The sequence below is a fragment of the Ornithorhynchus anatinus genome, chromosome X3 (assembly GCF_004115215.2).
Source record: "Ornithorhynchus anatinus isolate Pmale09 chromosome X3, mOrnAna1.pri.v4, whole genome shotgun sequence".
Lineage (NCBI taxonomy): Eukaryota > Metazoa > Chordata > Mammalia > Monotremata > Ornithorhynchidae > Ornithorhynchus > Ornithorhynchus anatinus.
Window position 1 is genome coordinate 21,275,865 of NC_041751.1, and position 26,509 is coordinate 21,302,373.

The following is a 26,509-nucleotide window of genomic DNA, read 5'->3' on the forward strand; positions in this document are numbered from 1 at the left end:
GCACTGGGGTAGATACAAGGTAATCAGGTTGTCCCACATGGGGCTCACAGTTTTAATCCCCATTCTACAGATGAGGTAACTGAGGCACAGAGAAGTGAAGTGACTTGCCCACAGTCACACAGCTGACAAGTGGCAGAGCTGGGATTCAAACCCATGACCTCTGACTCCCAAGCCCGTGCTCTTTCCACTGGGCCAATTAAATTAAATGTTGAATCAGACTGTAGCATAACTTTTCTTGCAGTTATTTCCCCCAGCTATACTGGTAATTTCTTGTGATTTAAACTAAGTGGTCTACTTCCTCCTCCTCAATTCTTTCTCCACCATGCCAAACATTCTTTCCTTTACCAGAAGGTAGAGAATGCCCCACTATTCAACCAGGATTTGAATGCCCTAAATAAAAGTAAAAATGCCATTTAAATTCTGGAGTCTGCCCTTATTTTTTTCTCTCAAAATGGAGGATATTAAGAAAGATGCATCATCCATTTTGAGATGAATGGAGCCTGTGATATAGGCCCAAGAGGATTTTTGAAAGAAAGCCTTCATTGTTTTTATGGGGTATCACAAGTTTTGACCCATTTCAAAACAAAACAAAGCCCCTACACTTTTTCAGTAAAAGTAATCTTTTACCATGTTTTTAAGTGCTCACTTTAAATAGGGTGACCAGCAATGACCTAAGCTTGTAGCCTTCCAAGGCCTGCATCACTCTAGAAGGAATAATAATAATAATAATAATGTTGGTATTTGTTAAGTGCTCACTATGTGCAGAGCATTGTTCTAAGCGCTGGGGTAGATACAGGGTAATCAGGTTGTCCCACGTGGGGCTCACAGTCTTAATCCCCATTTTACAGATGAGGGAATTGAGGCCCAGAGAAGTGAAGTGACTTGCCCAAAGTCACACAGCTGACAAGTGGCAGAGCCGGGATTCGAACCCATGACCTCTGACTCCCAAGCCCGGGCTCATTCCACTGATGAAACTATGCCCTGGGAGAAGTTGAGTGACATACACACGGAACAAAGGGGGAGGGTTGGAAGTGTTAGATTAGACATCACGGAATCTGAGGGAAAGTCCAGCCTTATAACTGAATTCTCCAGACCAAAATCAATCAGTAGCATTTACTGGACTACATTCCGAACAGAGTGCTGTACTGAGCTCTTGCGAAAACACCATGGTGTTAGTAGACAATATCACCGCCTTCAAGAACTTTACCATCTAGCAGGGGAAGCAGACACTGAGGAGAAGCAGGGTGGCCTATTTAAAAAACAATCACAGGTTCCGGGAGTCAGAAGACCTGGGTTCTGGTTCTGGCACCCCCACTTGCCTGCTGTATGACTTTGGGGAAATCACTTAACTTCTCTGTGCCTCAGTTTTCTCATCTTTAAAATGGGAACTCAATACCTGTTCTCCTTCCTACTTAGACTGTGAGGTCCCTGTGGGACTGAGACTGTGTCTGACCTGATGATCTTTTATCTTCCTCCGTGCTTGAACACTGCGCTTGACACACAATAAGTGATTAACCAATACTACAATTGTATACTAATAATAATGGCATTTGTTAAGCGCTTACTATGTGCCAAGCACTGTTCTAAGCGCTGGGATAGATACAAGGTAATCAGGTTGTCCCATTTGGGGCTCACAGTCTTAATCCCCATTTTACAGATGATGTCACTGAGGCACAGAGAAGTTAAGTGGCTTGCCCAAGGTCACACAGCAGGCAAGTGGCGGAGCCGGGATTAGAACCCACGTCCTCTGACTCCCAAGCCCGGGCTCTTTCCACTGAAGCCATACTGCTTCTCCTATATCCAACAATCACTCTCATAATAATAATAACAGTTATTATTATTAATAAAAGAAATTACAGGAAGCAGCAGAGTTTAAAGATATCTGCCTGGCAAGTAGCATAACCTCCTTTCACCCAGAATCCCCTTGGCACTCACCTATGACAAACTCCAGTCTGAAGAGGTCCCTACTGGGAATGTAGGGACGGTTAAAATCGATTTGGATGCAGAAAGGCTGCCCTCGACGAACAATCAGACTGTTGTTGATGAACTTGTCTGTGTGATGCTCCTGTTTATTGTTATCCCAGCTGTCCTTGAACAGGTGGATGTCTGTGACATTCAGGAAGTCTGCAGATAGACAGAAGAGAGGCAATGGGAAAGAGTGTTGAATCGCTTCTGTTTAATAGCTTTGCCACCAAGACCCCAGAAAGAAGAGTTGGCTGAAAGAAGGGTGTTTTCTCCCCAAAGGGAGCAGAGCAACTATTTTTATGGAGAAGGAATGGTCTGGGAGTCAGGGATCTTGGTCCGTAACCATGGATTCTTCACAATCCTGGTGCCTAATTTACACCCAGGGAGGGGAGAATCGGGCCGGTCTCTCTCTGTCTCTCTCCCTCTCTCTCTCCCTCACTCTCTCTCCCCCCTCCTTCCTCTCTCCCTGTCTCTCCCTCTCCCCAACTATCTCCTTCTCCCTTTCCCTTTCTTTCTCTCCTTCCCCCACTTTCCTCTCCCTCTCCAGTCCTTTTACCCTTTTGGCCTATATTTGCCCTATCAACCCCTCCTCAATCTTTCCCATCACTGTGGACAAAACCACAATCCTCCATCTCACAGGCCTGTAACCTTGGCATTATCCTAGACTCATCTCTCTCACTCAACCCAGGTAATCACTATGTCACCAAATCCCGGCAGTTCTGCCTTTACAATCATCATTAAAATCCACCATTTCCTCTACATCCAAACTGCTACTCTGCTGATCTAAGCACTTGAATCCACCTTGACTACTGCAAAGGCCTCCTCCTGACCTCTCTGCCACCTTTCTGCATCTATCCTCTCCACTCCATACTTCAATCTGTTGGGCAGATCGTCTAGGAAAAGTTCAGTCCATGTCTTCCCTCTCAAAAACATCCAGTGGTTGCCCATTCACCTTATCTAACAGAAACGTTAAAGCACTCCCCATCCTGCCCTACCTCGATAATTTACCACTCCAACCAAGACCACACACTTTGCTCCTCTTAAGCTGACTACTCACTCTACCTTGGTCTTGCCTATCTCGCCATGAACGCCTTGCCCATGTCCTCCCTCTAGCCTTGAACTCCCTCTCAATTCTTATCTGGCAGCACCGTCTCCAAAGCCTTATTACAATCACATCTCATCCAAGAGACCTTCCCCAACTAAGCCTTTTCCCCCCTACACCTTCGTCTTCTGCGTTCTATGCCCTTGGATCACAACCTGGCCAGGTTAGCAAGGTTATCTCACTAGCGCTGGAGGGGTGGGCAGTGAGCGATAGGAAACATTAACACTTCCCATAACTCCTGGCGCTACCGACCCCGGAGGGGCTGGGTGAGCAATAAGGCCAAACAGACTCGGGATGAGTAAATTGTGGTGGGTCTTGTCACACGATCCTTTGCACCCCGAATATGGTCAATGGATGGGAAGAGGACCTGGAAGTAGTAAGGTATATCTGGGGAGGGGTCTCCACTGGTTGGAACTCTGTCACACTGATGTGGTAAGTCGCCTCTACCAAGAGTCAGGGACGCCCACTCTGTCAGACCCTGGACAGCGCTGAGTGACCTCCTCGCTGGAGCTAGAAGTGAACATTCCCCCTTCGGAACTTGGCTCCTTGGCGATTTGAAAGGAAGCCCATTTTGGGTGATTTGGAAGGTAGCCCATTTGGGGTTACTTGAAAGGAAGCCTGTTTGGTATGGTTTGAAAGGTGGTCCATTTGGGATTACTTGAAGGGAAGCCCCTCTGCGGTGGTTTGAAAGGTAGCCCAAGGAGAAAACCAGTGTTTCCTTCCTGGTTTTACCAGCTGCTAGAAGTTGGGTACCATGCTGACCAGAGTAGTCATTGCTAATTCGTCTAGGAATAGCTTTGTCTTCCATAGATTACTTCTCGCAATTCTTTAATAATGATAATAATAATGGTAATTCCGGTATTTGTTAAGTACTTACTGTGTGCCAGGCACTCTACTAAGCACTGGGGTGGATACGAACAAATCGGATTGGACGCAGTCCCTGTCCCATGTGGGGCTCACAGTCTCAATCCCCATTTTCCAGATGAGGAAACTGCGACATGGAGAAGTGAAGGGACTTGCCCGGGGCCACACAGCAGACAAGTGGCAGAGCCGGGATTAGAACCCACGACCTTCTCACTCCCAGCCCCGGGCTCTACCCACTAGGCAACGCTGCTTCTAAGAAACCTGCCAAAGTTGCAACATTTTGCCGAAGGAAAAGAGCATGGCTCTGGGTATCAGGACAGGACACCTAGGTTCTAGTCCTGGTTCTGCCTACTTTCCAAGCGCTTAGTACAGTGCTCTGCACACAGTAAGCACTCAATAAATACGATTGAATGAATGAATGAACATGGGTGAAGACTGCACAAGCACTTTGAGTCTGTGAATCCATTTCCAACCCTCCAATCCATGAGCTCAAGAGTTACCTGGAGCCTGGTTCTGCCACATGACGCTCATCTGACCCTCAGCTCCACAGTACTTATGTCCACATCCAAAATTCATATTAAGGTCTGCCTCCCTCTCCGGATTGTAGGCTCTGTAGGGGCAGAGAACGTATCTACCAACTCTGTTGTATTGTGCTTAGCACAGTGCTTTGTACACAGTAAACCCTCCATAAATACCACCGACTCATTGATTGATGAGCAAATAGGCAGGCAGGGGCATATACCCTCTGAAGGGCATGTGTGGTCTTCACCCATGTTAATGACAGGCAGAACCAGGACTAGAACTCAGGAGTCCTGTCCTGATTCCCAGAGCCATGCTCTTTGCTTTCAGCAAAATGTTGCAATTTTGGCACGGAGGGCTCTGACCCTGGTAAGCCTTCCACAAGGCCTGGGCTCTGCCCCTCCCCAGCTTGGCATCCTTGAGGTCCAAGAACTACCCAGGTGCAGAGAGGCGGGCAATGTTCCTGGACATAAAGCTAGGAGGACTGATTCCCCAACCTACACAAAGTCTTTATCGATCAGTAGCGTTTATTGAGTGCTTACTCTATACAGATCACAGTACTAAGTACTTAGGGGAGTGGAAGGGATGTCATAGGAAATTCCAATTCCATTTTGCTCCCTCCTATTAGCTGTAAAGTCCTAGTGGGTTGGCATCCTATCTACTCTATTTTGTCGCACTCTCCTAAGTGCTTAATACAGTTCTCAAAACAGTCAGTGCTCAATAAATACCACCGATTGATTAATAGATTGATTAACTTGGAAGCATGACGCTTCCTTCGTTAGCTTTGGGTCTGGCTGCTAAGGGAAGGAGGGGAATCTGAGTTGCGTTCTAACCGCTCTATCATTAATCTCTTTCTTGCCCACCTACCCTTTCATTTTCAGAGTTAGTTCTTGGTTCAGCCTAGGAATTAGTCTCCATTAATCTTTTTGTCTTTGTTCACCCTGCTTATTTATTGCACTGGGCCAAACTTCACTCCAAATGACTGAAAGTAGATTTCCTTTGTCAAGTTGGGATTTGAGTTGGCTCATAGCACTTCTCATTTCTGCATGACCCCTTTGAATTTAGCTACCCCCTTACCATTTGCTTTCTGGTCTATCTTGATTCCCCAAACAAGGCCTGAGCTGGCAGTGATGAAACAGGAAGCCATCTCTAAGGGAACTGGATTTCCCAACTCTAAACAGAACCCTAATTGTGGGCAAAGGTTAAGTCTCTGGAGAAAGATATCGTGTGGATATATAAATGGTTCTCTTGCCAATTTTATGGTTGGACTAAACATCGGTCAATAGCTGAGGTCTTCAGATACCAATTTTAACGTGACAATTGAAATGTCAAGTGCACAGTTTGGGGATGGCCTATTGACTATTTTGGAGACACTGTAAGCCAATTTATCACTGAGTGTTAATCTTACTCCACCACCATCCTAAACCAATACTATAAGCTGTTTCCTATTCATATATGTATATGTATATATACATACACACACACGTATATATTATAAATAGTGAAGCATGATGATATATATATCAACATGCTTCACCAAAACACATGTCCCCGAAAGAGCGCTTGCTTTCTGTTATGTTGTGGTCTGAACTTCCTTAATGGTCCAGATGCACCCTTGCAAGTTTCACTCTCTGGGGTTCCATTTCCCTATAATATGTACCAATTCCTATTTAAATCCCATTTCTGTGGATTTCTGTTTCTCGGCCACATAATCTAATTTCAAGACGTAAAATACCTGCTAAATATTCATATGACATTTCTCCTCCACATTGCCCATGCCTCGCTTTGTGGTTGGGAGAGAAGCTGGTGGGGGGTGGGGGAGCGTAAGGCGCACGTGCACCCAGAGATTGAATTTCACGCACAGCTACCACCTCTGTGCTCCCTCAGACTTTCCCCAAATGCATGTGAAATCAATACATCATTTGATTAATGGCATTTATTGGTGCTTACTGTGTGCAGAGCTTGTGGGGAAGCAAGCTCCTTCTTGCCAAATCCAAAATTGCAACATTTTGCTAAGAGAAAAGAGCAAGAACTGGGGGCTGGGGGTGGAGTGCATATAAAGTGCTTAAGAGGTACAGATCCAAGTTCCTAGGTGATGCCAGAAGGGAGAACAAGTAGGGGAAATTAAGGCTTAGTTGAGGAAGTCCTCTTAGAGCAGATGAGATTTTAGGATAGATATTGAATGAACAATCGTTCCAAAATTGACTCCTCATTGACCCCACCCATCTGCACCTCTGATCCTCTCCCTTCTCACCTTTCTTCCCTCCCTGATTGTCATCTCCAACCATTCACGTCCCAATGGCTCCTTCCTCACTGTTTTCAAGCATAGCCATCTATCCCCTATTTGAAAAAAAATCCCACCTCTCAAATCCATGGCTCTCTCCAGTTGTTGCCCCATCTCCTGCCTACCACTGCTCTCCAAACTCCTTGAGCTGTCTACATCTGCTGCCTCCACCTCCCCTCCTCTGATTCTCTCCTCCACCCTAGGAAATCTGGCTTCTGCCCACTTCATTCCATGGAAACAGCCCTCTCTAAGGTCACCAATGACCTCCTTCTTGCCAATTCCAGTGGCCTCTATTCCACCCTAGTCCTCTTCAACCTCTTAGTTGCCTTTGACTTCCCTTCTCCTGGTCTTGAACAATTCTGTCCTCTCCTGGTTCTCCTCCCATCTTTCTGACTGGCCCCTCTTTTGAAGGCTCCTCTTCTGCCTCTCACTCACTACTGTGGGTGTCCCTCAGGGCTCAGTTCTGGATCTATTTCCCTTCTCCATCTGCAACCCCTTCTTGGAAAACTCTTTTGCACTCATGCTTCAGCTATCATCTCAACACAGAAAATTCCCAAACCTACTTCTTCAACCTTGACCTCTCATCTCAGTCTCATATTTCCTCCTGCCTTCAGGACATCTCTATTTGACTGTACTTACTGACACCTCAAATTCAACATGTCCAAAACAACTCTTCATCTTCCCATCCAAATGCTGTCCTCTCTTTGACTTTCCTATCACTGTAGACAATGCCAGTATCCTCCCTGTATCACTAGTCAGTAACCTTGGATCCTCTTTGACTCATCTCTCATTCAAAGTGCACATCCAGGCATCAATGCCATCAGTTCTACCTTCACGGCTCTAGAATCCACCTTTTCCCCTCCATCTAAACAGCTACCACACTGATCCAAGCATTTATCATTTTCTATCTTGACAACTGTAAGTCTCCTTGATGACCACTCTGCTTCCTGCATCTCCACTCTCCACTCCTTACTTCACTTTTCTGCCCAGATTATTTTTCTGAAAAACCATTCAATCCTTGTCTCCCCACTCCTCAAGAGCCTCCAGGGGTTGCCCGTCCACCTCTGCAACAGATGGAAACTCCTAACCATTGGCTTTAAAGCACTCAACCAGCTTTCTCCCCACGAATTTGCCTCACGTTTCCTTTCACAATCCAATCGGTGCAGTCCACCTGCTCTCTCTATCTCTATCTCATCTATCCTGCCACTGACCCCTTGCTCATGTCTCCCCTCGGGCCTGGAACTCCTGCCCCCGTCATATACGACAGATCACCACTCTCCCCAGTTTCAAACCCTCATTAAAATCACATCTCCTCCAAGGGTACTTCCCAGGCTAAGCTGTCATTTCCCCATCCACCCTCCCCTCGGCAACAACTGTGTTCTTGGTTGTGCCCTTTGATCCATATTCCAGTCCCTCAGCACATCCTTACACTTAACTCTTTCCCCTATCCATAATTTAATAATTTCTACAAAGCGAATATATCACATTATATATATCATATATTACGTGTACTAATGATAGAAACTGTGTAATATACAATAATGATAATAGCAATTGTGATATCTGTGAAGTGCTTACTGCATGTCAAGCATTGTTCAAACACAGGGTTAGAAACAAGATAATCAGGTTGGACACAGTCCCTGTCCCACATGGAATTCACAGGCTAAGTAGCAAAGAAGACATGTTTCAAATCTCTTTTTTTACAGTTGAGGAAACTGAGGCATGGAGAAGTTAAGGGACTTGCCCAAGGTCACACAGCAGGCAATTCATTCATTCATTTATTCAGTCGCATTTATTGAGCGCTTACTATGTGCAGAGCACTGTACTAGACACTTGGAATGTACAATTAGGCAACAGATGGAGACAATCCCTGCCCAACAGCGGGCTCACAGTCTAAATGGGAGAGACAGACAACAAAACAAAACAAGTAGTCAGGTGTCAATACCATCAAGATAAATAGAATCATAGATATATACACATCATTAACAAAATAGAGTAATAAATAATATATACAAATATGCACAAGTGCTGTGGGGAGGGGAAGGGAGAAGAGCAGAGGGCAGAAGAAGGGGGAATGGGGAGGGGAGGAAGAGCAGGGGAAAAGGGAGGACTCAGTCTGGGAGGGCCTCCAGAAGGAGGTGAGCTCTCAGTAGGGAAGAGAGTTAGTTTGGCGGATGTGAGGGAGGAGGGCGTTCCAGGTCAGTGGTAGGATGTGGGCCAGGGGTCGATAGCGGGAATTATCAGAGCTGGGATTAGAACCCAGGTCCTCTGAGTCCCGGCCCCGTGGTCTTCCCACTAGTCTATGCCAGTATTGAATCCATAGGTTACATTCACCACCGACTTTGCGTAGAGCATGGTGGACACTCTAATGGGTACTCATCATGAACAAAACACTGTGCACAGTGTGTCAAGCCCTGCGCTAGGAACCTGTTATGTGGCGAGTACTGTTCTGAGGTGCCTACCCTGTGTTGAACACTGTACTGCGTCACTCAGCCCATGCTGAGCATTGCAGTCTGTTCCTACTTTGGGCAGCACACTGGGTGCAGAGCGCTGTGTTGGGTGAGTCTCAGACCTTACCAACCAATCGATCAATAGTATTGATTAAGCACTTAATAAGCACTGTACTAAGCACTTGAGAAAGTACCACGAGACGCAGCGTGGCTCAGTGGAAAGAGCATGGGCTCGGGAGTCAGAGGTCATGGGTTCTAATCCCCGCTCTGCCGCTTGTCAGCTGTGTGACTTTGGGCAAGTCACTTCACTTCTCTGGGCCTCAGTTACCTTTCTATAAAATGGGGATTAAGACTGTGAGCCCCACGTGGGACAACCTGGTCACCTTGTATTCCCCCCAGCGCTTAAAACAGTGCTTTGCACATAGTAAGTGCTTAACAAATACCATCATCATTATTATCATTATTATTATTACCATACAACAGAACTGGTAGAACCCATCCCTGCCCACAAGGAGCTTACAATCATCGGGGCAGGGAAGCTAGAGGCTTTAAGTACAGTGACTGGCATCACGTGCTTTTTATTCAACCTTCTAATATAGTACTTTGCATACAGTAAACCCTCAATAAAGACGATTGAATGAATGAATGAATGAATGAATGAACATCCATGTCCTTCCACTTGATTAACCCAGGAAAGCATGGTTTTGAGGTAAGAGTGCTTCCCCAACTCCATGTCACCTGGATGTCTTGGAGAAGAGAGTTACGTTCAACAAGCCCCTAAAGTACTTCAGCAAGTGCAGACTGCACTTACTTTAATGTTATTTTTCTTTCTCGTTCTTGCATTATCTGCAAATGGCCCCTCCGTTGCTGAACATTTTCTGTTTGCTGCTACTCTATTAGTGAGACTCTCATTCAACTGGAAGATGGTTACTAGCTGTGGCCCGGTGGAAAGAGCCTTGGGCCGGGGAGTCTCAGGATCTACGTTCTAAATCTGCTATGCCACTTCCCTGCCGAGTGACCTCGGGCCAGTCACTTAACTTCCCTGGCCTTCCATTTTCTCATCTGTAAAGTGGGTATTAAATACCTGTTCTTCCTTCCATTTAGACTGTAGACTGTAAGCTCGTCCTCTAGACTGCAAGCTTATGTGGGGCAGGGAACATGTCTACTAACTGTTATATTGTACTCTCTCCCAAGTAGATAGTACACTGCTCCATACCCAGTAAACACTCGATAAATACAACCTATAGATTGATTTAGACTGTGGAAAAGGTTACTTGGAGAATCAGCAGGGCTTTAAGAGAGAGGTAAGGGCACAGCATTGTCTGATACTGTTGAAGTTTCAGCGGCCGTGTCCCGTGACCACGGACTGCAGCCATTTCCCTATCGGATGTCTCCCTACCAGGCATTGGGCATGGAGGCTGCGTGAGGGCGTGTGGATGACCTAGAACATACCTTTCCCCTCTTGCCCACTGATGTCTGAGCAATGCTGACCCTGAGTGGCAAGATTATCAGAAGAAGTGCACTACCTGAACAAATTGTATAGGTGGAAAAAAAAATTCTCTCACTGACAGTCCCAATCAGGAATTCAGCATTGATTTCAACCTGGAAATCAGGAGGCCTGTGTTCTCATCACGGGTCAGGGAAGTAGAAGAGAGCCTGGTGGAGAGCGGCGAGAGTTTCCAGAGAACCAGAACTACCTGACTCATTCTGCAAGGTGGACAGGCCCAGCAGGAATCCCAGGAAATAGCTGGCAAGATGGAGGCAGTCGTGTCATGGGGCTACAGCCCAGTCTTGTCACTCTGCTGCAGTCCCTCTTTGGCGAGAGATGGGCCTTCCATGTAAAAAGTCAGTGTGTGCTCATTCATTCATTCATTCGATAGTATTTATTGAGTGCTTACTGTGTGCAGAGCACTGTACTAAGCACTTGGGAGATAACAATACAACAATAGACACATTCTTTGTCCACAACGAACAACATTGTGGGCAGGGACTGTCTCTCTTTATTGCTGAATTGAACTTTTCAAGCACAGTAAATGCGATTGAATTGATGAATGAATGAATGAGCTCATAGTCTAGAGGGGAAGACAGATATTAATATACATAAATAATTTCAGAGGTGTACATAAGTGCTGTGGTGCTGGAAGGGGGAAATTGAACAAAGGGAGCAAGTCAGGGCATCGCAGAAGGGAATGGGAGAAGGGGAAAAGAGGGCATAGGTGGGGAAGGCCTCTTGGAGGAGATGTGCCTTCAATAAGCCTTTGAATTGGGGAGAGTAATTATCTGTTGGATTTGAGGAGGGAGGACGTTCCTGGCCAGAGGCAGGATGAGGGTGAGGAGTCAGCGGTGAGACAGACGAGAGAGAAGCACAGTGGGAAGGTTAGCATTAGAGGAATGAAGTGTGCGGGCTGGGTTGTAGTAGCAGAGTATTGTGGTGAGGTAGGAGGGGGTGAGATGATTTAAAGCCAATGGTGAGAAGTTTTTGTTTGATATGGAAGTGGATGGGCAGCCACTGGAGTATTTTGAAGAGTGGGGTGACATGTCCTGAACATATCTGTAAAAAAATGATCTGGGCAGCAGAGTGAAGGATGGACTAGAGTGGGGAGAGACAGGAGGCTGGGAGGTCAGCAAGGAGGCTGATGCAGTAATCCAGGTGGGATAGGATGAGTGATTGTATAGCATGGTAGCGGTTTGAATGGTGAGGAGAGGGTGGATTTTAGTGGTGTTGTGAAGGTGGCCTACAGGATTTAGTGATGGACTGAATATGTGGGTTGAATGAGAGAGAAGAGTCAAGGATAACGCCACGGATACAGGCTTGTGAGTCAGTAAGGAGAGTGGTGCCGTCTACAGTGATGGGAAAGTCAGGGGGAGGATGGTGTTAGGGTGGGAAGATAAGAAGTTCTATTCTGGCCATGTTAAGTTTGAGTTGGCCGGAGGATAACCAAGTAGAGATGTCCTGAAGGCAAGAGGAAATGCGAGACTGCAGAGAGGGAGAGAGATAAATACTGTGCCCGTCTGCCTCTCTGCTCATTGCATTGTGGACTCAGACACAACTGACAGAGATGAGAGAATGTGAGTGGCTACTTACAAACCACTAGCATGACGGTCACTTAGATATAGTTGTCCTTGTTTCTCAAAGGAGGACTCAGACATCCTAAAGACACTTGCTATTCATTACGCAGCACCGTAATTAATGGCATTCATACCAGATTTCCCAAAGATCCCATACATGGCTTATCTACCGAGCTATTTCAACAACAAAACCCCCCAAGCAAACACATTATCAGGCAATGCATTCTTTTGAGTGGACAAAATGGAACCCTCTTTTAATCATTTCTCTTGCCTGTCTTAATTTTTAGACAGTGCAAGAGCAAAGAATTGGGGATCCTGAATTCTTGTTTTCCTAGCATGGTCTCTTGTATGCCATCATTTTCGGAAGGAGATGTTTCTATCAGGAAACATTGGTTGGAGTAGGAAATGGAAGCGACATTAGATGGGGGGAATTTCAAACAGAATAGAAACTTAAGGAAATGTTAGAAGATGGTGATTGTGTTCTTCTCTAAAAGGAAAAATGAGGAGAATCGACTGTGGGCAGTGACTGTACCCAGTACACGAAAAGGGAGGGTTAAACAGAGTCGTATCTCTCCTTCCCTCTGACGTGGATTCTGAGGGGCCACAAAAATAGGCAGAGCAGCTGGCTAATGCCAATGTTGATGTTTCCGTGAGAGTAAAAATCTCCAGCCTCCCTTGCACAATTCCAGTGGGGATGGGCACAGCCCAGTCCTTTGTTCATATTCAATAAACTTTCCTTTAATGACTACTAATTGACTGCATTGAAAATTCGACACTATCCTTATTCCGTCTCACTAGCCTTGCCGTACCAAGATCATCCTTCCATTTGGTTTGGGAAGATGAATTTCAACCAACAAATTACCTCTGGTGATGAACATGATTGTCAGCAATTCTTTTTTAAATACTAAAGCCCCCTTTAAGCAGCTTCCTCCTTGGAGAAATTATAGCTGACAGTTTGGCACTTCACGATCTCTTCAGGATGACAGCTTGCAAATATGACACTTAGCCCAATTCAAAAATTGAAGGAACAATAGAAATGAGAAGACCACATTTTTCCTCCTCCAGAAAACCACTGCTTTCCCTTTCCTCTCTATCTTTCTACTGTATAAAAAAGCAGGTTATTTTTAAGACACAAAAATGTGCAGAAATGTTTAGGCAAAGTAAGTGCTTATGTTTTCAAGTTTTTATTCTAGGGGTTCGGCTAATGATTTGGAATTCAAATCTACCCCCAGTTCTTCAAGGAGAAGGAAAGTGCCTTTTATATTTTCATTTTCCACTTTCAAGTGCCGAGCACAGCATTTTGCACACATCAAGCACTCGGTAACTACTGTTTTTGCTTGTGTGATTGCCAAATCACTTATTCACCAAATTTTGCAATTCCAAAACAGGTGAGAAACTATTGTGCAAGGCATTAGAAGAATGAAGCCTAACTGATGAAAAGAAGAAAAAGAGGAGGGAAGAAGGGGAGAAGGAAGAGGAAGTTGAGGGAACACTTGGAGACCCCAGCAGCTTTTCTATTTCTATCTCACCCTCTCCAGTGCTACACACAATAGGCATCCCCTTCCTGTCGCAGAGCACCCACATGACTCCCTTCCCTGGTAAGAGCTTGCTCTGTGGTTTTATCAACACCCTACCACCCTTCTCCTTTTCCCACTCTACGCTCACTCCTATCACTACTTACAAAAATAAGCTTTTATTTCTCCTTCGTAAATGGGGGTGGGAAGTGATGCATCATAAAGTACTTATTCATATTAATGTCTGTCTCTGCCTCTAGACGGTGAGCTCATTATGGGCAAGGAAAACGTCTGCTAATTCCATTGTCTTCTACTCTCCCAAGTGCTTAGTACAGTGCTCTGCCCAGGGTAAGCATGCAGTAAAAACCATTGACTGACTGACTGATTGATAAAACAGAGAAAATAGGGTATGTTTGCCTTAAGTCATTCAAGCAGCCCTCTCCTTTGTAATTCTCCACTGTCTACATCCACTTCACCCCAGGTTGCATGCGTAATTCATAGAGGAGCAACATGGAGTAGCGGATAGAGCATGGGCCGCGTTGTCAGAAGGTTAGGTGTTCCAATCTCGACTCCACCCCCTGTCTGCTGTGTGACCTTGAGCAAGTCACTTCACTTCTCTGGGCCTCAGTTACCTCATCTGTAAAATGGGGATTAAGAGTGCGAGCCCCAAGAGGGACAGGGACTGTGTCCAACCTGATTTCCTTATATTCATTCAATAGTATTTATTGAGCGCTTACTATGTGCAGAGCACTGTACTAAGCGCTTGGAATGAACAAGTCGGCAACAGATAGAGACAGTCCCTGCCGTTTGACGGGCTTACGGTCTAATCGGGGGAGACGGACAGACGAGAACAATGGCAATAAATAGAGTCGAGGGGAAGAACATCTCGTAAAAACAATGGCAACTAAATAGAATCGAGGCGATGTACAATTCATTAACAAAATAAATAGGGTAATGGAAATATATACAGTTGAGCGGACGAGTACAGTGCTGAGGGGATGGGAAGGGAGAGGGGGAGGAGCAGAGGGAAAGGGGGAAAAGAGGGTTTAGCTGCGGAGAGGTGACGGGGGGGTGGTAGAGGGAGTAGAGGGAGAAGAGGAGCTCAGTCTGGGAAAGCCTCTTGGAGGAGGTGAGTTTTAAGTAGGGTTTTGAAGAGGGGAAGAGAATCAGTTTGGCGGAGGTGAGGAGGGAGGGCGTTCCAGGACCGCGGGAGGACGTGGCCCGGGGGTCGACGGCGGGATAGGCGAGAGCGAGGGACGGTGAGGAGGTGGGCGGCAGAGGAGCGGAGCGTGCGGGGTGGGCGGTAGAAAGAGAAAAGGGAGGAGAGGTAGGAAGGGGCAAGGTGATGTAGAGCCTTGAAGCCTAGAGTGAGGAGTTTTTGTTTGGAGCGGAGGTTGATAGGCAACCACTGGAGTTGTTTAAGAAGGGGAGTGACATGCCCAGATCTACCCCAGTGCTTAGAACAGTGCCTGGCATATAGTAAGCACTTAACAATTACCATCATTATTGTAATCCCTATCCGGCTAAGCTATTTAGTGCCTCCTCCTTGTAGCCCCTGCTTCGGCCTCTGGCTCATACCTTCCATCCTGCCTAGAACCCCCCTCCCCCTTCACATCTGGTGGATGACTGCTTTCCTTTTCAAAGCCCTACCAAAATCACATCTCTTCCAGGAAGCCCTCCCCGATTAATTTCTCATATTTCCCCCTCCTCAGCCCTTCCCTTTTACCTAAGCGCTTGGGTACTCACACCATCTCCCTATCTGCAGTTATGTGCATATCTTTTTACCTAACTCCTACCTGTAATTTATTTCAGGGCCTACCTCCCTTTGCTAGACTGTAAACTCCTTGTGGCTCGGGATCACAAATACCAACTCTATTGTACTCTCCCAGATTCTTCGTAAAGTGCTCTAAGTACAATAGATGCTCAATAAATATTATTGATTGATTGTCCTTGGGTTTGAAGGTGATGCTGCCAATGGCCTGTGACTTAATCTATGAGTGTGTATACTGTGTGTGTGCGCGTGAGTGTTGGATGACAAAGTGAATGACTAGAAGAGGCATCCCATTTCATTTCTAAAAATCAGAATACTAATGAAATTTAAGGAAGAATGAGTAGAAGCAGATCTGCTTAAGATGGAAAAATCCAACCATATCCTCTTCTTTCTTTTCTGGAAACTGGGTTTTCGCCAGTCCTTCTTATCTTTATCAAGTTTACCAAAGGCATTAGCCGGTGGAGGGACTAAGCATCCTAAACACTATTTAATTTGTTTTCCCTGTTTTCATTTCTTGTGATTTTTGATGCGTGTGCCTTGAGGTGGCTTTATCCAGAAACGCTCTATATCAAGGAAGTTAATAGTTTGATATCTCAATCAGTCAATCGATTTCTCGAGTACCTACTGTGTACAGTACACTCTAATCCAGGTTTGAAAGAGAAAAGCGTGGCTCAGTGGAAAGAGCCTGGGCTTGGGACTCAGAGGTCATGGGTTCAATACCCGGCTCTGCCACTTGTCAGCTGTGGGACTGTGGGCAAGTCACTTCACTTCTCTGTGCCTCAGTTACCTCATCTGTAAAATGGGGATTAAGACTGTGAGCCTCATGAGGGACAACCTGATGACCCTGTATCTACCCCAGCGCTTAAAACAGTGCTCTGCACATTGTAAGCGCTTAACAAATGCCAACATTATTATAATATTAAACCCGATCCCTGCCCGCGAGTACCTTACAATCTACTGGGCAACACAAGCACTGAAACAGAGGCGGAAGGAGGCCAAGTGGAAATGTATATTAATTGGTGCTTAAGTGATAGGATAGATACAAGATCTACAGAAGTACTCTGGCTGCTGCGACTGAGCATACAAGTGGTAGCTGGGGAGATTTTACCTGATGGAGAGCAAAATTCAATCAGGGAAGACCTTCTGGAGGAGGTGTGATTTCTGAAGGATTTTGAAACTGGGGAAGGCTGAGCTGCAATATAGATCAGTATTGATCTAACTCTTCTGCATCATCTATGGGTTATGGGAAGCCCACATGGTAGAGTGGTGAGAGCATGGGTGTGAGGGTCAGAAGGTCATGGGTTCTAATCCTGGCCCCACCACTTGTCAGCTGTGTGACTTTGGGCAAGTCACTGCTCTGTGCCTCAGTTACCTCATCTGTAAAATGGGGGTTAGTACTGTGAGTCCCTTGTGGGACATGCAGTGGGTCCAGCCTGTTTAGCTTGTATCTACCCCAGTGCTTAGTAGAATGCCTGGCATGTAGTCAGATCTTAACAAATACCATAAAAAATACATTTATTATGTACAGAATAATAGGATCAGACATAAGCCCTAGGTCATGCTGCCATTTCATTGGTGTTCAATAAATATTAAGGAACTTATTTCTCAATTAACAAGGAGCAGCATGGACCAGTGGGTAGAGCATGGGCCTGGGAGTCCAAAGCACCTGGGTTCTAATCCCAGCTCTGACATTTGTCTGCTGTGTGACCTTGGGAAAGTCACTGAACTTCTCTGTGCCTCAATTACCTCATCTGTAAAATGGGGATTAAAATTGTGAGCTCCACTAGTCCCTGGCACACAGTAAGCGCTATTTTTTTTACCCCCCCAAAAAAGTTTTTCTTCATCAGAGAATTCAGTTTCCTTCTATTCAAACCAGCCATTGCCTAGTAGCCATCAAGAGTCAGGGATTTCAGGAAAGCAGGGAGGCAAGGGAGGAGGGGGAGAGCTGACTGAGTGCTTTAAAGCCGATGGTACGAAGTTTCTGTTTGATGTGGAAACGGGGAGACTTTGAACTTTCGAAAAATGATCTGTGCAGCTGAGTGACGTAAGGACTGGAGTGGGGAGAGACAGGAGGCGGGAAGGACAGCGAGGAGGCCGATGTAGTTAATCCAGGCAGGATGGGATAAGTGACGAGATCAACGTGGTAACCATTTGGATGGAGAGGAAAGGACAGAGTTTAGCAATGTTGAACCAACAGGATTTGGTGACAGATTGAATAGACGGGTTGAATGAAAGAGATGAGTCAAGTAGAATGCCAGGGTTATTACGGGCTTGTGAAACAGCGAGGGTATTGGTGTTGTCTACTGTGACTGTTACTGACCTGATTATCTTGTAGTGAGTGCTTAACGAATAGCAGTACTATTATTATTATTGTGAAAGGAAAGTCAAGGGGAGGGCAGGGTTCCTTGATCTCATCTCTCTTGCCTTCAACCCGCTCATATAATAATAATAATAACAATGTTGGTATTTATTAAGCGTTTATTATGTGCAGAGCACTGTTCTAAGCGCTGGGGTAGATACAGGGTAATCAGGTTGTCCCACGTGAGACTCCCAATCTTAATCCCCATTTTACAGATGAGGTAACTGAGGCACAGAGAAGTGCAGTGATTTGCCCACAGTCACACAGCTGACAAGTGGCAAAGCTGGGATTCGAACTCATGACCTCTGACTCCCAAGCCCAGGCTCTTTCCACTGAGCCACGCTGCTCATATCCTCCCTCCTGCCTGGAAATCCCTCCCCATTCAAATCTGACAGCCCACTACTCTCCCCATCTTCAACATCGTACTAAAATCATATCTCCTCCAAGAAGCCTTCCCTGACTAGCCTCATTTCCCAACACTATTTGCCCTCCAATCTACATCACGTATGCTCTTGGGTCTATACCCTGTAAGCACTTTGATACTCAGTCCCACCCAACCCCATAGCCCTTACATACATATCCTTATACTCTGCTGCTCTGCCTATTTGTATTTTACTTTTACATCTGTCACCCCCACTAAATTGTTAGCTCCTTGAGGGCAGGGATCTTGTCTGCCAACTCTATCGTACTGAACTCTCCCAAGTCCTCAGTACAGTGTTCTGCATAAAGTACTAAAAAAAACCCAACCACTGATTGATTCCCTCACGGATTTAGTACAGTATGATGTGTCCGATGAACAGTCAAGGACAACCATCTACCTTGATAGCTCTTTATAGGCACTATTTGTTCCCAGATTCCCACCAAGCCCTCCTGTCTCTGACTCCACTGAAAGCAATATTGTTCTCTTAGAGCTCATCTGCTCCCCTAGCACCAACTCCCACCTCTATACCAGTGACTCTCAAATCTTCTTCATGAGCCCTCACCTCTTACCTTTTTTGTAATACGGCATCCCTTCCTGCCTGCTCTACATCCCTGAATGGATTGTCCCGCTAGCACCTCCTGTTCGACAGGTCCAAAACCGCTCTTGTCATTAGGGAAAAGTACGGCCTAGTAGAAAGAGCACAGATATGGGAGTCGGACCTGGGTTCTAATCCAGGCTCTGCTACTTGCCTGCTGTGTGACCTCGGGCAAGACACCTAACTTCCCTGTGCCTCAGTTTTCTCATCTATAAAATGGGATTCACTTCCTGTTCCCTCCTAGACTGTGAAGCCATTGTGAGGCAGGGATCGTCTGCATGCACTACATCATCCCAGAATTTACTACAGTGCTTGGCACATAGTAAGTACTTAACGGATATCATTATTATCAATATCTTCCTCCCAGTATGCCCCCCTCCACCAAAATTTCCCATCTCAGTTAAGAACATCACTATCCTCACCATCTCTTAGAGGATGAAATCTCTTGAAATCTCTCTTTTTCAGGCCCTACATCCTTGCTTGTCAAATCCTTATGGTTCTTCCACTACATTTCCAGAATACAACACTTTCTCTCTATTCAAATTGCCCCTAAGTAGTCCAGACACTCAACTAGTGCATCAGCCTACCAACTGTATTGCACCAGCATGTCTACCAAGCCTGTTGGCTAGTCCTCCCACAGGGCTTAATACAGAGCTCTTCCAGCGTAAGCACTCAATAAATATCATTGATTGATTGATTTATCAGCCTCGCTTCTGATCTCCCAGCCTCCAGCCTCTCCCTTCTCCAGTCCATACATCACTCGGCTGCACACGTCATTTTTCTAAAGCATTATTCAGTACATATCACCCTACTCCTCCAAAAACCTCCATTCGTTGCCCATTCCTCTCCATATTAAGCAAAATCCCCTGCCCATTGGCTTTAAGGTACTCAACCAACTCTCTCTCTTCCAATTATCCTCACTTACTAAGTGTACACCCCAGCTCTTAAGCTTCACTCTTCTCAAGCCACTCTGCCTCATTCTCATCTTACCCAGTCTGGTTCATTCTCATCTCTTGCGCTGGTAATCCTTTACTCATACCTTCCCTTTATCCTGGAATTCCCTTCTCTTTCCCATCTAGCAGACCACAACTCTCCCCATCTCCAAGGTCCTTTGAAATCACATCTCCTCCAGGAGGTCTTCCCTGTTGAATCTCTCGTCTACTCTATTTCCAACCTACTGTTACTTCTGCACTTCCTCATCATCTAAGCACTTAGTCACTCATCCCCCTTCCTCCACAGCGGTCATGTTCATATCTTTATGTTCTCTTGCTTCCTCTTACCAAGGTCTTACTTTTATTTCTATCTCTCCCATTCATTCATTCAATAGTATTTATTGGGTGCTTACTGTGTGCAAAGCACTGTACTCAGTGGTTGGGAGAGTTACAACAACAAACAGACACATTCCCTGCCCACGAGTTTACAGTCTAGAGAGTAGGAGGTGGGGGGGGAGAGTCAGACAGCAATACAAATAAATAATAATAATAATGATGGTATTTGTTAAGAACTTACTATGTGCAGAGCACTGTTCTAAGTGCTGGGGTAGATACAGAGTAATCAGGTTGTCCCACGTGAGGCTCACAGTCTTCATCTCCATTTTACAGATGAGGTAACGGAGGCACAGATAAATTAAGTGACTTGCCCATAGTCACATATCTGCCAAGTGGCAGAGCAGGGATTCGAACCCATGACCTCTGACTCCCCAAACCGTGCTCTTTCCACTGAGCCACACTGCCAGCCCAATAGAGTACAGATATAATAATAATAATGTTGGTTTTTGTTAAGCGCTTACTATGTGCAGAGCACTGTTCTAAGCACTGGGGTGGATACAGGGTAAACAAGTTGTCCCACGTGAGGCTCACAGTCTTAATCCCTTTTTTACAGATGAAGTAGCTGAGGCACAGAGAAGTGAAGTGACTTGCTCACAGTCACGCAGCTGGCAAGTGGCAGATCTGGGATATGTACATGAGTGAGGTGGGGCTGGGAAGGGAAACGACCAAAGGGAGCAGGTCAGGGTGACACAGAAGGGAATGGGAGATGAGGAAAGAGGGGGTTTAATCTGGGAAGGCTTCTTGGAGGAGATGTGCCTTCAATTCATTCAATCGTATTTAGTGAGCACTTACGGTGTGCAGAGCACTGTACTAAGCGCTTGAATAAGGCTTTGAAGGCGGGGAAGAGTAATCGTCTGTCGGATTTGAGGAGGGAGGGCGTTCCAGGCTAGAGGCGGGACGTGGGCTATGGTTTGGTGGCAAGATAGACAAGATCAAGGCACAGTGAGAAGATTAGAGGAGTGAATTGTGCAGGCTGGGTTGAAGAAGGAGAGAAGTGAGGTGAGGTAGGAGGGGGCAAGGTGATTGAGTGCTTTAAAGCAATGGCGAGGAGGGTTTTTTTTGATGTGGAGGGGATGGGCAACCACTGGAGTTTTTCAAGGAGTGGGAAAATACGTCCTGAAGGTTTTTGTAGAAAATGTTCCCCGCAGCAGAGTGAAGTATGGACTGGAGTGGGGAGAGACAGGAGGCTGGGAGGTCAGCAAGGAGGCTGATACAGTAATCCAGGAGGGATAGGATTAGTGATTATATAGCATGGTAGCAGTTTGAATGGTGAGGAAAGGGTGGATTTTAGCTATGCTGTGACGGTGGGACTGAAAGGATTCAGTGATGGATTGAATATATGGGTTGAATGACAGAGGAGTCAAGGATAACGCCAAGGTTACAGGCCTGTGAGACAGGAAGGAGGGTGGTGCCGTCTACAGTGATGAGAAAGTCAGGGGGAGGACAGGTTTTGGGTGGGAAGATAAGGAGTTCTGTTTTGGACTTGAAGGTGAGGAAGGACATCCAAGTAGAGATATCTTGATGGTAGGAGGAAATGTGAGACTGGAGAGAGGGTGAGAGATCAGGGCTGGAGTTGTAGATTTGGGTATCATCTACATAGAGGTGGTAGTTGAAGCCATGGGAGAGAATGTGTTCTCCAAGCGAGTGGATGTAGATGGAGAATAGATGGGGACCGAGCACTGCACCTTGAGGACCCCCACAGTTAGGGGGTGGGAGGCAAAGGAGGAATCCGCGAAAGAGACTGAGAATGAACTGCCAGAGTGGTAAGAGGAGAACCAGGAGAGGACAGAGTTAGTGAAGCCAATGTTGGATAATGTTTCCAGGATAAGGGGATGGCAAGTGAGTGGTCGAGGAGGATTAGGATGGAGTAGAGGTCATTGGATTTGGCAAGAAGGAGATCTTTGGTGACCTTTCAGAGAGGAGTTTCTGTGGAGTGAAGGGACGAAAGCCAGATTGGAGGGGGTCAAGGAGAGAATTGGAGGAGAAAAATTTGAGACAGCGGGTGTAGACTCAAGGAGTTTGGAGAGGAATGGTAGGATGGAGATGGGGGCGATGGGAGAGGAACCCATGGAGTCAAGGGAGGGCTTTAGGATGGGGAAACATAGGCATGTTTGAAAGCAGCGAGGAAGAAGCCACTGGAGAGCGAAGAGTTGGAGATGGCCATTAGGGAAGGAAGAAGGGAGGGGAAGAGAGTTTTGATAAGGTGTGATGGAATGGGGTCGGATGCCCGGGTGGAGGGAGTACCTTTGGAGGTGAGGTTGGAGATTTCCTCTAGAGATACTGCTGGGAAGGATGGGAAAGTTGAAGAGGGGGCCGGAAGGGGGAGGGACTGAGGAGGGTCAAAGGTGATTTTAAGGAGTTCACATCTGATGTGTCAATTTTCTTAATAAAGTAGGTGGCCAGGTCACTGGGGCAAGCTAGAGGGGAGGAAGGGGAACGGGGGGGCTTGAGGAGGGAATTCAATGTCTAGAACACCTGGCCAGGGTGACGGGCATGGGTGTCAATAAGGGTGGAGGATGGTCTTGCCAGGCAGAAGAGAGGGCAGAGTTAAAGTAGGCAAGGATAAACTTGAAATGAACAAAGTCAACCTGATACTTAGATTTCTGCCAGCAGCTCTCTGCGGCAGACCGATCCAGGGCTGTGGGTTAATGGAACAAGGCAGACCAAGGGATAAGAGAGTGAGTGAGTTGCCCAGTGGATGGTAAGCTTCTTGAGGGCAGGGACCACGTGTACTGATTCTCAAGCACTTAGAAAAGAGCTCTGCATACAATAAACACTCGATAAATATTATTGATCATCGATTATCATTTCATCGTACTCCAGAGCACAACAAGCCATTAATAGCCATATGCCACGCTGGGTCCCCCCGCACTGTTCTCCCTCCAGCCACTGCTCGGCCACGCTGCTCCGATCCTGTTTGAAAGAGTTAAGCCTTCTCGGTCTGCTTTTACTGACTGTGGTGAGCTCATCCTACCACAATGCCCCACCGAAGGTAGAGGGAAACATCTTGACCCACCACAGAAAGATAAATGTTTGTCTCTTCGTGAAAACTACCACAAACCACATTGAGCAATACAATCAATGGCAACTCAAGTCCCGCCCGGGCACGACCGGAACTGTGGCTGCTTTGGTTTTTCAGCAGCTGAAATAAATGGGTCTAAAGTTTTCAGTGCCGTCAATGGATCCAAAGCACAGAATAACCAGTGTCATTGATACAGGACCGGAGGGACGATCCCTGGAGGTTGTGGGTAAGGTGAAAAGAGGGATGGTGGGAAACTATTTATTTATACTCTTTTCTCATCATGCTGCTCCTGTTCAGAAGAAAAGTAAAAGGCTTCAATCGCCAGCAAAGTCAATGTCCGACACCTTACACCAGTGCTGCTATTCACACCAAGTGGCAACCTGATGAGCCTGCCAGGGGAATTTGAAGAGGGAATCTTTGAATGAACAAAATCTGCAAAGCTTTTCTTTGAAAAAGCAACTTATAGGCAAGCATGAGTCAAGAAGGAGCCCTTGCTAGGGGTGCCTGGGCATTCTAACATCTGTTCCTCACTGGGCAGTCAAGTGTCCAGTCTTTACCTTGCATGTTAACCCCTCTGGGCACCAGGCTAGTGAGCTCCATGGTTGGGCGTTCATCTTCTTCTGCATTGGAGTTGTTGGGAGGCACCGCCATCCTCCCTCCCAAAGCAGAGCGAGCTCGCTCCTTCTTCCTGTCTGCCTCGGCGACTTCAGCCATCTTGACCTCGACCTTGAATGGAGATGACTGGAAGCTGGAGTGAAAGAGATGGAGACAAAGAGAAGGAGAAAGGGAGGCTGGGGGAAAAGTGGGGAGGGGTTAAGGGAGAGAGAATTATAGAAAATTGTTAATATCAATAATATTGTGCACCTTCAGTTTGCCAAGAGCCCTTTATAGTTTCATGACAATAAACTCTGAGAGGGGGCGGCAGATGTCATTTAGCGACATAGTATACCTGCCTAAGGCCCGGAAGGTATTTTAGTTTGGCCAGCACACACAGAAGCAGTCATCATCGTCGTTGTCATATCAGTAGGTGTTTGGAAAAGCGAAGAATTCCCAGTTTGAGATGCAGGGGCTGCAAACCCTGCCCAGCCTCCAGAAAGGAGATGCGGCAGCAGTTGTGCGGGGCAGGAGAAAGGGACCGGAAACAGGGGCTGGGGAGGCAGGGGAAGAGAGGCTCTGGTGCAAGAAGAAGGAAGTGTAGGAAAAGACGGCTGAGTCTTTCACCCCGTATAAAAAGGTCACGACAGCAGGGGCACGGAGAACCCATCCCTGGTGGGGTGGGAGGGGTCGAGGAGAAGAGAAGAAAAGATTAAGATTGTGAGCCCTATTTGGGACAGGGACTATGTCCAACCTGATTAGGTTGTATCTACCCCAGCGATTGGTACATAGTAAGTGGTTAACAAATACCACAAGAAAAAAAGGGGGGAGTGCAAAGAGTTCAACATCTGGCCCGCCAGATGCTGTTGCTGCTGGGTCCCAGGCAGGCAGAGGCTCTTTTCTTGATATTCCCTCCAAGCAGCTGCAGGGGGTGGGGGTGGGAGGGAAGCTTTTTACCTGCTACTCAGATGCTTTCTCTTTCTTTCTCTCTTGGAGGTCTTCCCCAGGCACACCAGGAGAAGAGGAAAATGAGAAGAAAGTTGGGGGCGCTTAAATAACTTTCAGGACATCCCCCACCCCTTCCCCTTTCCCACCCTTCCTTTGTCCCTCCCTCCCTTCCTCCCTCCCTCCCTCCCTCCCTTCCTCCCTCCCTCCCTCCCATAGCAAAAGTCACAGCCAAGTTCTTTCCATCTCTTGCTCCCTCCCCTCTATGTCGCAGAGATTACAACAATTGTAATTGTTGTACATTGAATTGTATTTATTGAACATAGCTTTTACTCACCAACCCCTTCTGCTTCCTCTGATCAGAGGTTTCCCACTGCCTCTTGGATTTCAGGGGACTGGGTCTCCCACTGCCTCTGGTTTGGAGGGTGCAAATGCCCGGGTTCGTTTTCCTACAGCTGCTTTCCTGGGCTCCCATGACGCTCTGCTCCTTACCCAGCTCTCATCGGGGCAGGCAGGGCTGGTTTTCTCATCCGAAGCCTTGTTCTGCAGTGTTCGACACCAACCGGGGTGTCTAGGAGTAGGAAGCTCTCACTGCGGTGAGGGTAGGACTCGGTCTTGGCCATCAGGTTGTAGATGGGGCAGGGGTACACCAGTCCCCCCCAGCCCCTGCTGCCTTTATTGGTGAGCATCCCGTGGTGGGTATCACACCTGAATGTCACACATTTTCCAGATTTCTGCACATATGTGGGACGGGCATGCATCTTGGGACTCCCAGTTCAGAGGCCTCCAGTTGTGCGAAACCACTGCCAGCTTCCATTTCCTGTTAGATTTCCAGTGAAACTGCTGCCTCCTCCCATGTCCCAGTGCCCCCATCCCAGGCCCTCCTTGAAGCTTGGTGACTTTCCATCCAGTCTTTTCAAAAGTTAATCAGCCTACATAGGTACTTGCAGACTCCACCTTCACAATGCCACATTCTCCCAGTAATCCCTCTGGTGGTGGAATATCCATCAATCAATCAGTCAATCATATTCATTGAGTGTTTACTGTGTGCAGAGCACTGGACTACGTGCTTGGGAGAGGACAGTACAGCAGAATTAGCAGACTCGTTCCCTGCTCATAATGAGCTTACAGTCTAGAGGGGGGAGACAGACATTAATCAATCAATCAGCGGCAATTATTGTACAATGAGTAAGTTGGCATTAGAGAGGCAGAGTCAGAGGACTGGGTTACAGTAGGAGAGCACTGAGGTAATTTAGGAGGGGCAAGGTGATTGAGTGCTTTAAAGCCAACGGTGAGAAGTTTCTCTTTGATGCGGAGGTGGATGGGAAACGGCTGGAGGTTCTTGAGGAGTGGGGACGTTTTTGTAGAAAAATGATCTGGGAAGGAGAGTGAAATATGAACTGGAGTGGGGAGATACAGGAGGGAGAAGGTCAGGAAGGAGGCCGATAGAGTAATTAGCGCAGGATAGGCGGGATTCTTGGATTAGAGCGTTAGTAGTTTGGATGGAGAGGAAAGGGCAAGTTTTAGCGATGCTGTCATGGTTGAACCAAGAGGGTTTAGAGACAGATGGAAGATGTGAGTTAAATGAGAGACAGTAATCAAGGATAATGCCAAGGTTATGGATTTGTGAGATGAGAAGAACAGTGGTGCCATCTATGATGATGGGAAAGTCAAGGGAAGGACACGGGTTAGATGAGAAGAGGAGTT

General features: G+C 46.6%; 1 protein-coding gene across 3 annotated transcripts in view; it reads right to left on the reverse strand.

Moving 5' to 3' along the window:
• The window catches only part of F13A1 (coagulation factor XIII A chain), a 144,801-nt gene extending 119,922 nt beyond the window's left edge, over window positions 1-24,879 (reverse strand). The window contains exons 1-3 of one of the 3 annotated variants that reach the window (XM_029054049.2): window positions 24,815-24,879; window positions 23,821-24,054; window positions 1,936-2,124 (exon numbers count right to left, since the gene is read on the reverse strand). In XM_029054049.2, coding sequence (XP_028909882.1) covers window positions 1,936-2,124; window positions 23,821-23,977 — 346 coding nt within the window. In that variant the 5' untranslated portion in view covers window positions 23,978-24,054; window positions 24,815-24,879. Of the gene's footprint in view, window positions 1-1,935; window positions 2,125-23,820; window positions 24,055-24,212; window positions 24,342-24,814 lie in introns of those variants that run through there. The other 2 variants (XM_029054051.2, XM_029054050.2) reach the window with 2 other exon arrangements.
• Between the last annotated feature and the right edge of the window lie 1,630 nt (window positions 24,880-26,509).